Source organism: Natator depressus, chromosome 9, assembly GCF_965152275.1.
Source record: "Natator depressus isolate rNatDep1 chromosome 9, rNatDep2.hap1, whole genome shotgun sequence".
Lineage (NCBI taxonomy): Eukaryota > Metazoa > Chordata > Testudines > Cheloniidae > Natator > Natator depressus.
In genome coordinates, this window is record NC_134242.1 from 72,957,088 (window position 1) to 72,972,272 (window position 15,185).

The 15,185-nt window shown below is 42.6% G+C and overlaps 1 protein-coding gene across 2 annotated transcripts in view; it reads right to left on the minus strand.

Annotated features, from left to right (window-relative positions):
• LOC141994242 (connector enhancer of kinase suppressor of ras 2-like) overlaps window positions 1–15,185 on the minus strand; it is a 530,195-nt gene that overhangs the window by 37,158 nt on the left and 477,852 nt on the right. For both annotated transcript variants that reach the window (XM_074964467.1, XM_074964466.1), the window contains one exon: window positions 15,074–15,147. In XM_074964467.1, coding sequence (XP_074820568.1) covers window positions 15,074–15,147 — 74 coding nt within the window. The remainder of the gene's footprint in view (window positions 1–15,073; window positions 15,148–15,185) is intronic.

The window sequence follows — 15,185 nt, forward strand, 5'->3', positions numbered from 1 at the left end:
CATCATAATCTGTACTGTAGTGTATCTAGAAAAAGTTCCTTTAATAAGTATGGTAAAAAGCCAAGCAAACAAAATGAAATTACTATTACTTTATAGCTACATTATAATTTATTACGGGCTTTATCACAGAATTTACTACCATAATAGTGAGTTTCATGTCTTTTTACCGAGTTTCTGGTATCATACACATCCTCTTGCCCTCTGAGGGAGATTGAATGTATTTTTTCTGGCTCCAGGTTTGTGCAGTGTGCAACTTCCAGGTCTTTACTGAACGACAGAACAAGTTTCTTTTAGAAGTGTGTGCCAAACTCTTTTGTTTGGGAAAGCCATTGGTGTGGCATCAAAGGAGTGTCTTAATATTTGTACTTGTTTTATATAAGTGGAATTTTAAATAGAATTTTGGCTGCACTGTTTTACTGTGAGATGCCTAGATGGCATGAGGGAAAAGCAGCTGTAAGATTACAGGCTCTGTCCTATATTCCTAGAGCTCTCTCAACTCCCATTAAAGAAAATGGCCCCAGCTCCTTGGCTAGTGTATGTCAGCCATGCTTCATTGACTTCAGTGGACTGAGAGATTTATATTAGGCAAGGACTGTAGTCAGTAGGTCTGATTCTCATATCATGCTGGCATCAGGCGGATTTAACTCCATTGATTTAAATGGAATAACTCTCATGAGGTCACAATCAGGCCCAATGGGAATTGTGAACATTCAGCACCTTGCAAGACTGGGCCAATATAATACATATAGGTATGCATCTTTAAAAAAAAACTCTCTGCTTTTCCTGAGTCATCCTCTTTTGAACTGCAATAAAATAGCTGTTGAGAGCGATACTAGGTTTGTCTAGCTCACATTTCTATAGTTGTACGATAGGGGATATTCTTGACAAAGAAACCAAGTCCTCAGGGAATGAAGGCTTCTATTATTTTGATTGTTTATGATATATTCCCTGATTAATAATATTTTGCAGTATCTACATTAGAATACCCAGCCTTGCATGATAATTAATAGATGTAAGAATTGGATCAGGAAACAGTAAACATACAGTTATAAAAAAAGCAGAAATGAACACTTGTGCTATTAATATCCTGAATGTAAATCACACTGTAATATTTACCGTTATGATTTATTCAGACTTTCAGAGACACAAATCATAGCTATGAAAATCCCAGTTTGGCTGATTTCTTTTACACCCCATCATTAACATTAATACATACAGTAACAGAATTTTTCAAGACAAATGCATTCAAAAGAGGTAAATGTGGAAACAGCGTAAGAATACAAAATCCTCTGCCTGTACAGTTTCCTCTCTGTTGGCAAATTAATTATTCATTAGGGGTGACTGGGCAATGGCTCAGCATAAAGCCAACTTAAGTCTCACTTCAGCCTATGAAATAGGACTTAAGTGATTTACAGGCCTTGAAGTAAGTGTTCATTTCACCCATAGACATTTTATACTCTCATCTCACTGACTGTTTACTGGTTTCAGAGTGGATGGGTCATTACACAAAGTAAAACTATTTCCCCATGTTTATTTCCCCCCCCACCCCCACTGTTCCTCAGACGTTCCTGTTAACTGCTGGAAATGGCCCACCTTGATTATCACTACAAAAAGTTTTCTTGCTCCCCCCCCCCCCGCTCTCCTGCTGGTAATAGTTCATCTTAAGTGATCACTCTCCTTACAGTGTGTATGGTAACACCCATTTTTTCATGTTCTGTGTGTATATAAATCTCATCACTGTATTTTTCACTGAATGCATCCGATGAAGTGAGCTGTAGCTCACGAAAACTTATGCTCAAATAAATTGGTTAGTCTCTAAGGTGCCACTAGTACTCCTTTTCTTTTTGATCATTTGCTGATGATTTAATTGTATCACAATCTGTTATTACCAGAATTTGATGTTTTAATGAAGTTATGAGGACAAAACAGCCCAGAAAAACGAGTTATTAATACCAGTTGGGGAGATGATGTAAAAGTTAAAGTAAATAAGCCAAAGGACAAAAATACTGTTAATATTGTAATTGTTATAAATATTACTTGCGAATTGAATTAACTGGAAAAATTCTATTTTGCAAATGTAAATAGTGAATTCCAGGACAACCTCTGAAAAGAAATGGAACATTCTTATGGTGCCCCACTAGATGGCGCACACCAACTAATTATATGTATTATAAGTCCTCGGACTTACGATGCCAGACTTACGTCGGATGCCACTTAGACGCTTTTCAATTGACTGCTCGTTTCACCCCTAGGTGAATCGATTTGCATAAAGTTCGCTTGAAATCACTTCCCGATTGCGTTATACTGGTAAGCAGTTGAAACGGGTTGCTTCTGATTGGCTTCTAGGCAGCAGGGTAGCTTGTCGCCAGGTAGGGTTGCTGCTTGCTTTTGATTGGCTCCCGACCCCGGGCTCAGCCAATCAGAAAGCTTGAACAGTGATTGGCTGAGGCTCAGCATGTGTGCCATTCTCTTTGGCTTTCTGAGCCTGTGTTGCCAGCTCTCTGAGCAGCATATGTGAGTTTATATGTTTATTTGAATGCTGTTTACAAAACACAGTGTACAGTAAATACATTGATGTTACAACATTAGTCATCTATAATTCATTTAGTACAAAACTATGGGTTATTGTGGTGAAAATAGTGTATCGAGCCTTGGTTCAGGAACCAATCCCACCTTCATACCATTGATTCCTATGGGAAAAGTAGTTTTGACTTACAAAGCAATTCTGAGGAACAAATTGTGTTGTAAGTCCAAGGACTCCCTGTATATTAAAAATAAGGTTCCAGTGCAATGGCTTTTTGGTTCTCGTTACATATAAGAAATTATAGGTGGCCTGTGATCCATCTGTTGACTGCTGTGGTGTTTTTAGTTTAATATTTTTAGTGGTAGGTGGCCTAGCTTCAGAGCACTGGAAGTGTCCAGGTTATTAATCTTTGGCTATATCTTTCACTCTCTTCCATGCCAAATGACTACCAGAATTCCTATGCATCTCTGGTAAGATAGATGGGACTTGTACCTCTCTGGGGTCCAGATATCAAATGCATGTGTATATCTATAGTGGTGCTCAAAAATCTGCAATTAATGGGCCATTAAAATGCGGATAATGCCACTCCCTCACCTCACAAGGGTGATGTGGAGAAAAATTAATGTTTTTGAAGCAAGGTGGGTGAGATAATATCTTTTATTGGACCAGCTACTGTCGGTGAGAAAGAAGCTTTCGAGCTTACACAGAGCTCTTCTTCAGGTTTTAGAAGCACTCAGATACTCTAGTGGTGAGCATGATAGAGAAGCCCATGAGGAAATTAATAATTGTCTTCAGAACAGGGTTTGAATAATGCAGAAGGGTATTTTTCATTCTGTGGCTTCAGGTTAGTGCAGTGCCAGAAGTCAGTATCTGTTAGAATTGTGTTCAGAGTCTCTTGGTGTGGCATCCAAGGTGTATATTTTTACTTATTATGTTACATAGGTAGAATTTTAAATAGAATTTTGACTGTACTGTTTCATTTTGAGGTGTCAAGAATACTCTGGCAATAAACTTCCATTAGATAAAATGCCCAAACCTGTAATTCTTACATATTCAAAACTCATACTGAATTGAACGGGACTTTTGGGTCCACAGGGAATTAAGATTGAGACCTCCAATGTTTTAGCATTATTCTGATCAACAGTGATTCATTAAAGATGGATCCCCACTAATCCCAGCTCTCAGAATTAGTTTTATCAAAGGCCACCATGAAGTAGCAGCATATTTAGATTATTTACAAGAAACTTATAATAACTGAGAAATTGCTGACACTAAGCCTACTAAACACACTGGCAAACTTCATGTCTTATGTGAACATAGAAGTACATTTTTTATTAAACTGGGTGGGAAAAGTGCAAAATAAATCCGATGAAGTGCTTATATTTGGAAAAGTAACATGAATATATGAATGATACATACCTGGCAAACAAAATGACTAGTATACTAGCATATATTATGTTTAGAATTAAATGTTATTAAATTTTTAGAACTTGATCCTGCCCCCATTGAAGGCAATGGGTTTAACTTTTTTGTCATTGATTTTAATGGAAGAAGGATCAGGCAGCCTTATGCATTTACCATTTACCACAGAATTGACAGTGTCTTTGAAAAAAGAGCATTTAAACAAGCGATATTTGTACTACCTCATATGAAGATTTAAACTACTTCGGTTTCTGTTTGGGTTCTTATATTTCTGCTTATTCTTAAAAAATTTTTTTTTTAAATATGGTGATGGCGATACTGCCTAAAATCAGTGGAACATCTTTCAGTGACATCAGCTATCCAATCTCCACTGGTAGCACCCAGGACATCTTAGCACTCAAATATAGCGCCTGAAATCATTACTTTTACTCTGGAGGAGAGCTACACCTTGGTGAGATAATGCCATGACTCCTATTTATAAAATTAAGTACCTTCATTAATGGTATGAGTGAGACAACTATTCAAATCACATAGGACATAGTAGTCTAACAATTACGCATTTTTGTCAAAGTTTCTCAAGGGTATTCCGCTCAATGTGTAACATGGGCAGCAGTAACAATTATTCAGTAAAGCAGCTTCCCCATGATTGATAAGAATATTGGAAAGAGAAAAACCTATTTATTTTTGCTGTTGGACCCAAGTTTCCTTTGTTCACGTAACAAAGGTCCAAATCCTGCACTCCTTACTCTTTGAAAACTCTGCATTATGGCAATAGGTGCTTTGAGAGAAGTGCAGGATCAGCCCCTACATGACTGACCCTACTAGTTTTGGCTGTGCTCTGAGATAGAGGAAGCAAAATTAGAGTTATCTCAGCTAGAGCGATTTATACACTAAGAACTCTTTTTAGACCATTTTTCTTCTGTTTAAATTAAATAAAATAAATTGAAACCACAAAACAAATAATTGATCAAATAGTTCTTTGAGCACTTGTTCATGTTCATTCCAATTAGGTGTGCGTGTGTGCATGGCAGCCAGAAATTTTTTTCCCATAGCAGCATCCATTGGGTCGGCACCAATGGTGCAAGTAGAAATCATTTCTTGCTGGTACTGCCCTCATGGGAGAGACACAAGGGGGGGCACGTGACCTCCCCATGTGACCTTCCATATGACGCCTCCCTGCCCTGCCCCCAGCGCGGGCCATCCACTCTCTCCCTGTCCCCTCCGACACCCCCCTTTGTATATACAAACATCAACATGCTTAACTATTCACTTTTCCCCTAAATATGTAATATTCAGTCGGTCTATATGGAATATGAGAGTTGGGTGAGGAGCCATTTCAGCATACATATGATTTATTAAAAGACAAATTTTAAGTAGAACTATATCCTAAACTTCTTTATGGTATTGTACCCAAACATTTCATTTTAATGGGGGATTCAACTTCCTTTATAGGAACAGACTCCTGAAACTCTTACCAGTCCATAAAAGTGGTCCATAGTCATGCAAATAGTTCCATTGTCTTCAGTGGGATTGATCAAATGATTAAGGGTTTACAGGATTAGGTTCCACGTTTGGAAACTGTTCTGGACGAAACTGACAATGTCCAAGCTGTCAGATCAGAAGGAGCTTCATTCAAATAAAGGTGAGCAGATGTGTGATAAGTCTTAGCTCTGTTGCTAAGATGAGAAACATATTTTCAGCAAAGTTCTTGGCAGATTCCCGAGGCAGCTGGTTTAAGGCTGTCAGTGTCCAGCATTATAATCTTCACTTATAATTCTCTCACCCACAAAGCTGGAAAATGAGGCATTTGTTTTCTTTGTTTTGCTGCTCCAGTTCCAGTTAACAAAATGCATGTTAGACTAGTTTGGCTGCAAAGAATAATTCTGTGCACACTGGGGACAACACCTGATTCCCACCAGGATTCAGAACTGAGCTGACATCAGAATCCAAACATCCTCTGGTCAGTGCAAGCAGAGGCATTCTTCTAATGATTTGGACTTGATGTGATGCAGTATTGATGTCATGGATAATTCAGAACAATGGGGAGAAACAGAATAAAAAAACACTGCTTAAACACCTTCTGTCTCCCCTTCCCCTCCCCTCTTGAGGACTCCTGAACAAGGTAACAGCACAATACATATGCTAACAAACTTAAACAAAGCCTTTGTTTAAGTTTGTTAGCATACGTCTTGTGCTGTTAAAGCCATATAAAGAATGAATGCCCTCCCTAGACATGTTCTGCTCCTTTAAGGAGCAGAGCGCAGCCCCACACCCTCCCGGGAGTGGGGGGCAAGGGCTAGCCCCAACTCTTTCTGGTACCCCGTACCTACTAAAAATTTCTTGCCGGTACTGTGTACGGGAGGGTACCACCCTACTTGCACTCCTGGTTGGCATGTGCCCCCTCTGGAGTCATGCCTTCATGGCACTCAATATAGAGCCCTGCCGACCTGTGAGGGCCTTGTCGACTCCTGACCCGGAAGGGCGGTTGAGTCCGGCCCCACCTTGCTTGGCAGATCTCAGGAGTCAGCAGCTGCAGCTCCCATCAACCCCGTAGGCGTTTAATACGGTTCAGGACTTGTTGCACCTCATACCTGCGTCGACAGCACTGGTCCACCTGTGTCGACAGCACTGGTCCACCCTGCAGTACAATCAAGAAGGAAACCAGCTATGCTGTCCCAGTGCTCGCATTCTCCACAGTACCCTCTGACACCAGTCGTTCGGGAATGAGAGGCCAGTCGGTCCTCTACCTCCTGATGCTCGGTGCCCCGAAGTGCAGCTCCTCTGTGGTGTTCCTTCTTGGAGACCTCAGGGTCAGAGTCCAACTCCTATTGCTCCAGCACAACCAGGGGCAGGAGGTCCAGGTCACGACGGGAGAGATGAGCTTACCTGGCACTGTGGCCCCTGCAGCGGTAGAACCCGGTGCAGTGGTGCTAGACTTGACCCAGGCCAGGGCATACCTCCCAGAGGTGAGGTGCAAGCTCTCGGCAACATCATGTGAGGTCTCAGGCAGTTCCTCACCACTACAGCAAGGAACTGCCTGAAACTTCTAGGACATATGGCAGCCTGTATGTATGTGGTGCAGCATGCCAGGCTCAGACTTCGGCCTCTTCAGTCATGGCTAGCATTGGTGTATCAGTCAGTCTGGGACAATTTGGACCGGGTCATAACCCTGCCCCACCAGGTTCTCGACTCCCTTCTGTGGTGGCTCAACCCATAGGTAGTATGTGTAGAGGTCCCCTTCTCCAGCTCTTAGCCGCCTCTCTCCCTAGTGATGGACACATCAGCTCTGGGCTGGGGAGCACATCTGCGGGACCTCAGGACTCAAGGCATCTGGGCTCGGGCAGAGCTTGCTCTCCACATCCATGTCAGAGAGCTGAGAACAGTGTGCCTGGCATGCAGCCAGGGAAATGTGTATCGGTGATGACAGACAACACCACGGCAATGTTCTATACCAACAAAGGGGGGGGGGTGCACGCTCCTCTCCTCTGTGCCAGGAAGCCCTCATGTTGTGGGACTTCTGCATAGAGCATTCAATACACCTGCAAGCATCATACCTCCGAGGGGTACAGAACGAGTTGGCGGACTATCTCAGCAGGTCGTTCCACGGCCACAAGTGGTCCTTACGCCTGGACATCGCAAATTCCATCTTCCATCTGTGGGGCTTTCCCCAGATAGACCTGTTCACCACATGGCACAACAGGAAGTGTCAGCAGTTTTGCTCCTTCCTGAGTCACAGTCCAGGTTCCATCGCGGACACATTCCTCCTCCCATGGGGAGACCATCTCCTTTACACGTTCCTGCCCATTCTGCTCGTTCACAAGGTACTCCTCAAGATATGTAGGGAACAAGCTTTGGTGATATTGATAACTCCAGCCTGGCCCCACCAGCATTGGTACGCATCACTCCTGCAAATGTCTGTGGAAACCATGGTCACCTTGCTGCTCTTCCCAGACTTATTGACCCAGGATCACGGTAGTCTCCTGCACCCAAACCTCAAGTCACTACACCTCATGGCGTGGAAGCTCCATGACTGAATTCAATGGAGCTTTCCTGTTCAGACCCAGTCAGACAAGTCCTCCTTGGCAGTAGAAAGCCCTCCACCAAAGTTACCTACCTAGCCAAGTGGAAGAGATTCCCAATCTGATCGATGCAACATAGTTTGTCACCCACTCTCACCTCTATACCGTGTATATTGGACTAACTTCTCCACCTTAAGCAGCAGGGGCTGTCCATGTCATGAACAAGGGTTCACTTGTCCGCTATCTTGGCCTTTCATCCAGGTGCTGAGAACCAGTCCATCTTTGGCAACCCTATGGTTAGCCGTTTCCTCAAGGGTCTCGACAGGCTATACTCGCATTTCCGATAGCCGGTCCCAGCCTGGGACCTCAATCTGGTCCTTTCCAGGTTGACGGGGCCATTCTTTGAACTACTGGTGACATACTCCCTGCTCTCTCTCTTGTACAAGGTGGCGTTTCTGGTGGTGATAACCTCAGCCAGGAGGGTGTCTGAGCTCAAAGTCCTAACATCAGAGCCTCCCTACACCATGTTCTATAAGGACAAGGTTCAACTCAGACCACATCCAGCTTTCCTCCCGAAGGTGGTTTCCCAATTCCATCAACCAGGACATTTTCCTCCCAGGGTTCTATCCTAAACCACATTCAAGCGGCAGGGAGCAGAAGCTGCACTCATTGGATGTTCACAGAACACTAGCCTTCTACACCGAGAGAAAAAGCCGTTCTGGAAGTCTATTCAACTCTTTGCAGCTGTGGCAGACAGGATGAAAGGTCTCCCAGGCTCCTCCCACCATATTTCATCGTGGATCACATCCTACATCCAGGAGTGCTACAACTTGGCAGGGGTGCCTGCTCCTCCGCTCACAGCATGCTCTACCCGAGCGCAGGCTTCCTTGGCGGCATTCCTGGCACAGGTTCCCACCCAGGACAAATGCAGAGCGGTGACGTGGCCCTCCATACACACATTTACTGCACATTATGCGATCACCCAGCAGGCCAGAGATGATGCGGCCTTCGGTAGAGCAGTACTCCAATCAATAGTCAACTCCGACCCTGCCTCCAGAATTTAGGCTTGGAAGTCACCTAATTGGAGTGGACATGAACAAGCAGTCGAAGAAAAAATGGTTACTCACCTTCTTGTAACTGTTGTTCTTTGAGATGTGTTGTTGATGTCCATTCCAATACCTACCCCTCTGTTGGAGTAGTCAGCAAGAAGAAACTGAGGGGGTCAGCAGGGCTCTATATTGAGCGCTGTGAAGGCGTGATTCCCGCGAAAGCCCGGGCCGACATGACGGACGCAGCTATGGGAAAAAATTTCCGGCTGCTGTGCATGCGCGCACACAGACACCTAGTTGGAATGGACATGAACAACACATCTCGAAGAACAACAGTTACGAGAAGCTGAGTAACAGTTTTTTTTCAATCCGCGACCAAGTCCCCAATGAAGTGATCAGACAGCAGAGTGGCATGCAAGATGTCATTGTTGAAAGCACGTACAGTAAAATGTGATGGGTTAGGCATATAGCTAGGCTCACTGACAATCGATGGGCTACAGCTGTCATTGAGTGGTATCCACGGAAACTGAAAAGACCACTTGGCCGACCTCCAAAGAGATGGGAAGATTTTATTGTGAAAAGGCATGGCTGCACATGAAGAAGGAAGGCAAGGATAAGAGAAAAATGGAAGATGTGTTGTGACTGGCATAATCTATATGAAGGCTGAAGGACCGATTGATCAAGCTGATCAAGGTGAGTTAGTTTTCTTCTTCCCTGTCCTTATTTACATCACATAGGCCTGATGCTCTTCTTACTTAAAACAGTTAGCAGTAGTGTAGTTCCAATATGCTCACTGGAGTTACTCATGAAATACAACAGTGTGAGAGGAGGATCAGGTGCTGATTTTTTCAGGTTTCTTGGTTCTGGGCTGAACTTAAAAGAAGTCTCAAAGATCTCTCGTGAAAAAAGCCCCATCTAGTGAAAAAGATCTCCTGAAGTAGGGGGAAGCAAAAGCAAGTCCTGTGAGGGCAACCTTCCTTAATCCCTCCTGAGTGAGATGCTGACCTTATGCTGGAGCTGAAGCCATAAGCCTTAGCAAGAAGCAGGTCCTCAGTGGTGGACTCAACACTGTGAATGTGTCTGTCACCACTGATAGACAAGAAGGGAAGGGATTTGGGTGTATGAGATAGTGCCTTAGCTTCCTCCAGGCCTTCCCTGGGTGATGGTGACCCCAAAGGGGGCATTTTTGAAACTCGCACTCTATGAAGGTAATAGTGCAACAGCAGGGAAGGTATAGAGGGCTTTTGGCACAACAAGTGGGCTTATCCTTTTGATGACAACACCCCCAAGATGGGGCTTTGTAGGGTACTGCATCCCTATGTGTGATGGTGGCTCAGTGGGTGGGTGCTCTGGGGGCCTCCCACTCTGGATAAGTATATTCAGAGGGGAGGCTTTCCCCAGGCTTACATTATATGGGAAGCCACAATAGATTGGTTCTGCTAAAGGCCCTCAATGTGCTTGAACCATCCATGCTCCAGAAGGAGAAGGAAGGGAAGTCAGCCATGAAAGCAGAGTTTACTGGCACCCCGTGGAGCCTGGGACTTATTGTCTTTTAATCTTTTTCATTTAATATTTCAGAATAATTTTCAGATTGTAAACTAACAACAGCTTCTAGCTGCTGACAGATGTTATCACACAATCAGAAATACTGAGAAATGATTCTGACCCTTCAGGTTTACAAGCATGCACTACTATCTGGATGGACATGAAGGACCAGCCTTCTGCTTTTTTACTGAAGACAAAGACAGTTTGCTACTGATGTCATTGAGGCAGGAATAGACCCTAAATCTGATTAATTTAATAAAAATATGGGGAAAACTGGAATTTAGAGTCAGAATCTCTCTCTCTCTTTTCTATGGGAATTGTTCCCTGGGAAATGTTCTGGAAGTGTTCTCGTGTTTAGACCAGGGGGCTGGAAGTCATTCCCAGTTCTGCACACTGACTCACTGACACAATCTGTAAACTGGGTATTATCCTGCCCATATTTTGGCTAAGTATTGTTGTTAGTAGTTACTATCTTCTCTCATAGGGGTATTATGAGTAGAGCTAGGCAAAAGTTTTCAATCCAAACTTTTTTCAGTGAAAAAAAGCAGATTCAATCACACTGAAATTCATGTCAATTTTGCCAAATTGTTCATTTTGAGACCTCACCCCCAAAATTGAAACATTATGTGTTGACACTTTTTAATGAAACATTTTGATTTTTCCATTCAAAGAAACTTTTTGTTTAGAAATTTCCTTTAATTGCATTTTAAAAGAATAAAAATAGTTTAAAATGCTCAAAATTGAATTCATTTTTTTTCAACTTTTCAGATCATTTGAAAATCTCAACAACAAAAAAGAAGGTTTTGGTTCAACCTGAAACGTAATTTTTTTTTCAGAATTGGCAGCAAACTGAAAAATCTATTATACCCAGTTGTAATTGTGAGACTCAGCTAAATTTTAATTTAATGCACCCTGAGATCCTCAGAGGAAAGGAGAAATAAAAGTGCAAGTTGTAGATCTGGCTTCTGTTTATGAGACTTTAATAATATCATGAGGTTATAATAAAAGTGACTAAGGAAAACTTTTATCCTGATCAACATTCCTTGTCCTAATGAATATTACCAGTGGTTTATTATGCATATGATCACAGTTGTATGAAGCCTGCTTTTGAGAGACCAATGCCATGTTCATCATTTGAAGAGGCATGACAAACAAACAATACAGAACATTAAATTATAACTAGGAAAGCTTTAGTAAGAGAATATAATTAATGCTGCTCTCTTCAATTCCCAAAGGCAGAGAATTTTCAATATTTTACAGGGAGTGTGAAAAAAAGTGATGGGAATAAATCAGGACTTCTTGAGGATGTGTTAGTCTCAAAGCACTAGAATTGTTGTGTTAAACCTGCTGTATTCAGCAGCTGTTAGTTCCAAATGCAGCACTGCTGGCCAGATAGAATTTTCAAGTTCTGTCAATAAGTATCTAGCATTAAATATGCCACAAAGATGGGTAAATTTATCATATGCTTTGTGCCAGGAGCACAAGCCACTAATAGTGATGAACAGATGGCCAGTGGAGAGGCTGAGATACCCAAGCTTCAACCCATTAACCTTTGGAACCTAAATATTATAACAGCTGGGAATACCTTTCTCCCCTAAAATAGGGTTAAAAATTACCACTTTCAGCATATTAGCACCCTCTCCAAATTAACAAGGATAGCAAGTGATATGATTCTACTCTGGGACACTATTTGCTCTGCAGAAGGTGGTCCCATCCTTAAAGACTAAATTGAATGTCAGTCGATAACCAGCTGGCCTAGTAGTCAGGCAGTAGCTCCACAGTACTTCCTGTCCTGGTCATTCTTGAAGGGGCTTCATCCAGGTCATATGCAGCGGGCCTCAATCCCTCCTGAAAAAAGAAAAGGAGTACTTGTGGCACCTTAGAGACTAACCAATTTATTTGAGCATGAGCTTTCGTGAGCTACAGCTCACTTCATCGGATGCATGAAGTGAGCTGTAGCTCACGAAAGCTCATGCTCAAATAAATTGGTTAGTCTCTAAGGTGCCACAAGTACTCCTTTTCTTTTTGCGAATACTAACACGGCTGTTACTCTGAAATCCCTCCTGAGTGTTTCTTCCCCTCCTCTTAGTGTTCTGTCATAGCAGAAGTACAGCGGAGCAAGGTTAGGGGACCCAAGTCCCCCCACTCCACCGGGTTCCAACCCAGACCCCCAGAGAAGCATTACAGTGTCTGGACCACTCGTTGGTCCACCCCAAGTTATACTATCCCCTGGGTTGCTTCCTGTCGGGCTGTGTCTCCTCTGTTTGGGGCATGGTCACAGACTTAGAAATAGCCACTTAATTTGCCAGAGGGACAATGTCCCATTCTTTGTAGTCTTTTGGGAGTTTTCAACTCCCAAAGAGAGGGGGAGAATCTGGATCACCGCTTCCAGGAAAGTCTTAACAATGCTGTAGCCACTCCTCATAGCACCAGGCACCAGCCTCACTTCCTGGTGCAGCCTGTAGCTCCTTTCCCACTTCCCCTGGGCTACCAGTTCCTTTTTAAGCTATCCCTCCACCTAGGGCATGCCCTGCAGCAGCTGGGGAATGGGGCATCCCAAGCCCACTGCTGTTCTGTGCCTTGCCCTGGTTTAGTGTGGGGTTGGATGATCGAGATGCTAAAGGAGCATTCAAGGATGATAAGGCCACTGTGGAGAAACTAAATGAATTCTTTGCATCGGTCTTCACAGCTGAGGATGTGAGGGAGATTCCCAAACCTGAGCCATTCTTTTTAGGTGACAAATCTGAGGAACTGTCCCAGATTGAGGTGTCGTCAGAAGAGGTTTTGGAACAAATTGATAAACTAAAGAGTAATAAGTCAACAGGACCAGATGGTATTTACCCAAGAGTTCTGAAGGAACACAAATGTGAAATTGCAGAACTACTAACTGTAGTCTGTAACCTATCATTTAAATCAGTTTCTGTACCAAATGACTGGAGGATAGCTAATGTGACGCCAATTTTTAAAAAGGGCTCCAGAGGTGATCCCGGCAATTACAGGCTGGTAAGTCTGACTTCAGTACCAGACAAACTGGTTGAAACTATAGTAACAAACACACAGATGAACATAATTTGTTGGGGAAGAGTCAACATGGTTTTTGTAAAGGGAAATCATGCCTCACCAATCTACTAGACTTCTTTGAGGGGGTCAACAAGCATGTGAACAAAGGGGATCCAGTGGATATAGTGTACTTAGATTTTCAGAAAGCCTTTGACAAGGTCCCTCACCAAAGGCTCTTAAGCAAAGTAAGTTGTCATGGGATAAGAAGGAAGGTCCTCTCATGGATTAGTAACTGGGTAAAATATAGGAAACAAAGGGTAGGAATAAATGGTCAGTTTCCAGAATGGATAGAGGTAAATAGTGGTGTCTCCCAGGGGTCTCTGCTGGGCCCAGTCCTATTTAATATATTCATAAATGATCTGGGAAAAGGGATAAACAGTGAAGTGGCAAAATTTGCAGATAATACAAAATTGCTCAAGATAGTTAAGTCCCAGGCAGACTGCGAAGAACTGCAAAAGGATCTCTCAAAACTGGGTGACTGGGCAACAAAATGGCAGATGAAATTCAATGTTGATAAATGCAAAGTACTGTACATTGGAAAACATAATCCCAACTATAAGACAGGGTATTTTCATCTTGGAAAAGAGACGACTAAGGGGGGATATGATAGAGGTCTATAAAATCATGACTGATGTGGAGAAAGTAAATAAGGAAGTGTTATTTACTCCTTCTCATAACACAAGAACTAAGGGTCACCAAATGAAATTATTTGGCAGCAGTTTTAAAACAAACAAAAGGAAGTATTTTTTCACATAACGCATAGTCAACCTGTGGAACTCCTTGTCAGAGGATGTTGTGAAGGCCAAGACTGTAATAGGGTTAAAAAAAGAACTAGATAAGTTAATGGACGATAGATCCATCAATGGCTACTAGCCAGGATGGACAGGGATGGTGTCCCTAGTCTCTGTTTGCCAGAATCTGGGAATGGGCAATAGGGGATGGATCACTTGGCTATTACCTGTTCTGTTCATTCCCTCTGGAGCACCTGGCATTGGCCACTGTCAGAAGACAGAATACTGGGCTAGATGGACCTTTGGTCTGAATAAGTATTGCCATTTTTATGTTCTGTAAATCCCATCACAGTAAGAAATGTTTATCTACTTCCTAATTAATATACTTTCCCCCGGGATGCTTTCATTTCATTAAAATAGGAATTGGGTATCTGGATAGCTAAGAAAAGAGTTTTCTAATTGTTTGTATTTGCATTACAGTTTATGCCACTTAATTCAAGTTAATTTTTTTAAGTAAATAAGAAACACTGGTTCCCATGAGGCTGTAAAACAATATCGGTCTGTTTTAGGGTTTTCTATATAACTCCTTTTCTGGAACTTTTTGCATTCTTAGTACAGATTGCAGATAAAGACAGAGAGACCGCTTTCCCCAGTGCCATACTTTACACGATATCCTTACAAAGGTGGTCCTTTCATTTGCAGAACAGTTTGATTCATACTCACTGTTTCCTTCTGCATTCAATGGCTCTATCTATCCTGAACTCAGGTAAACTGATGAATCCTTCTGCTTTTTCATCCTATCACAAGAGAAGAGGAAGTGCAGGTGAAGATGAGT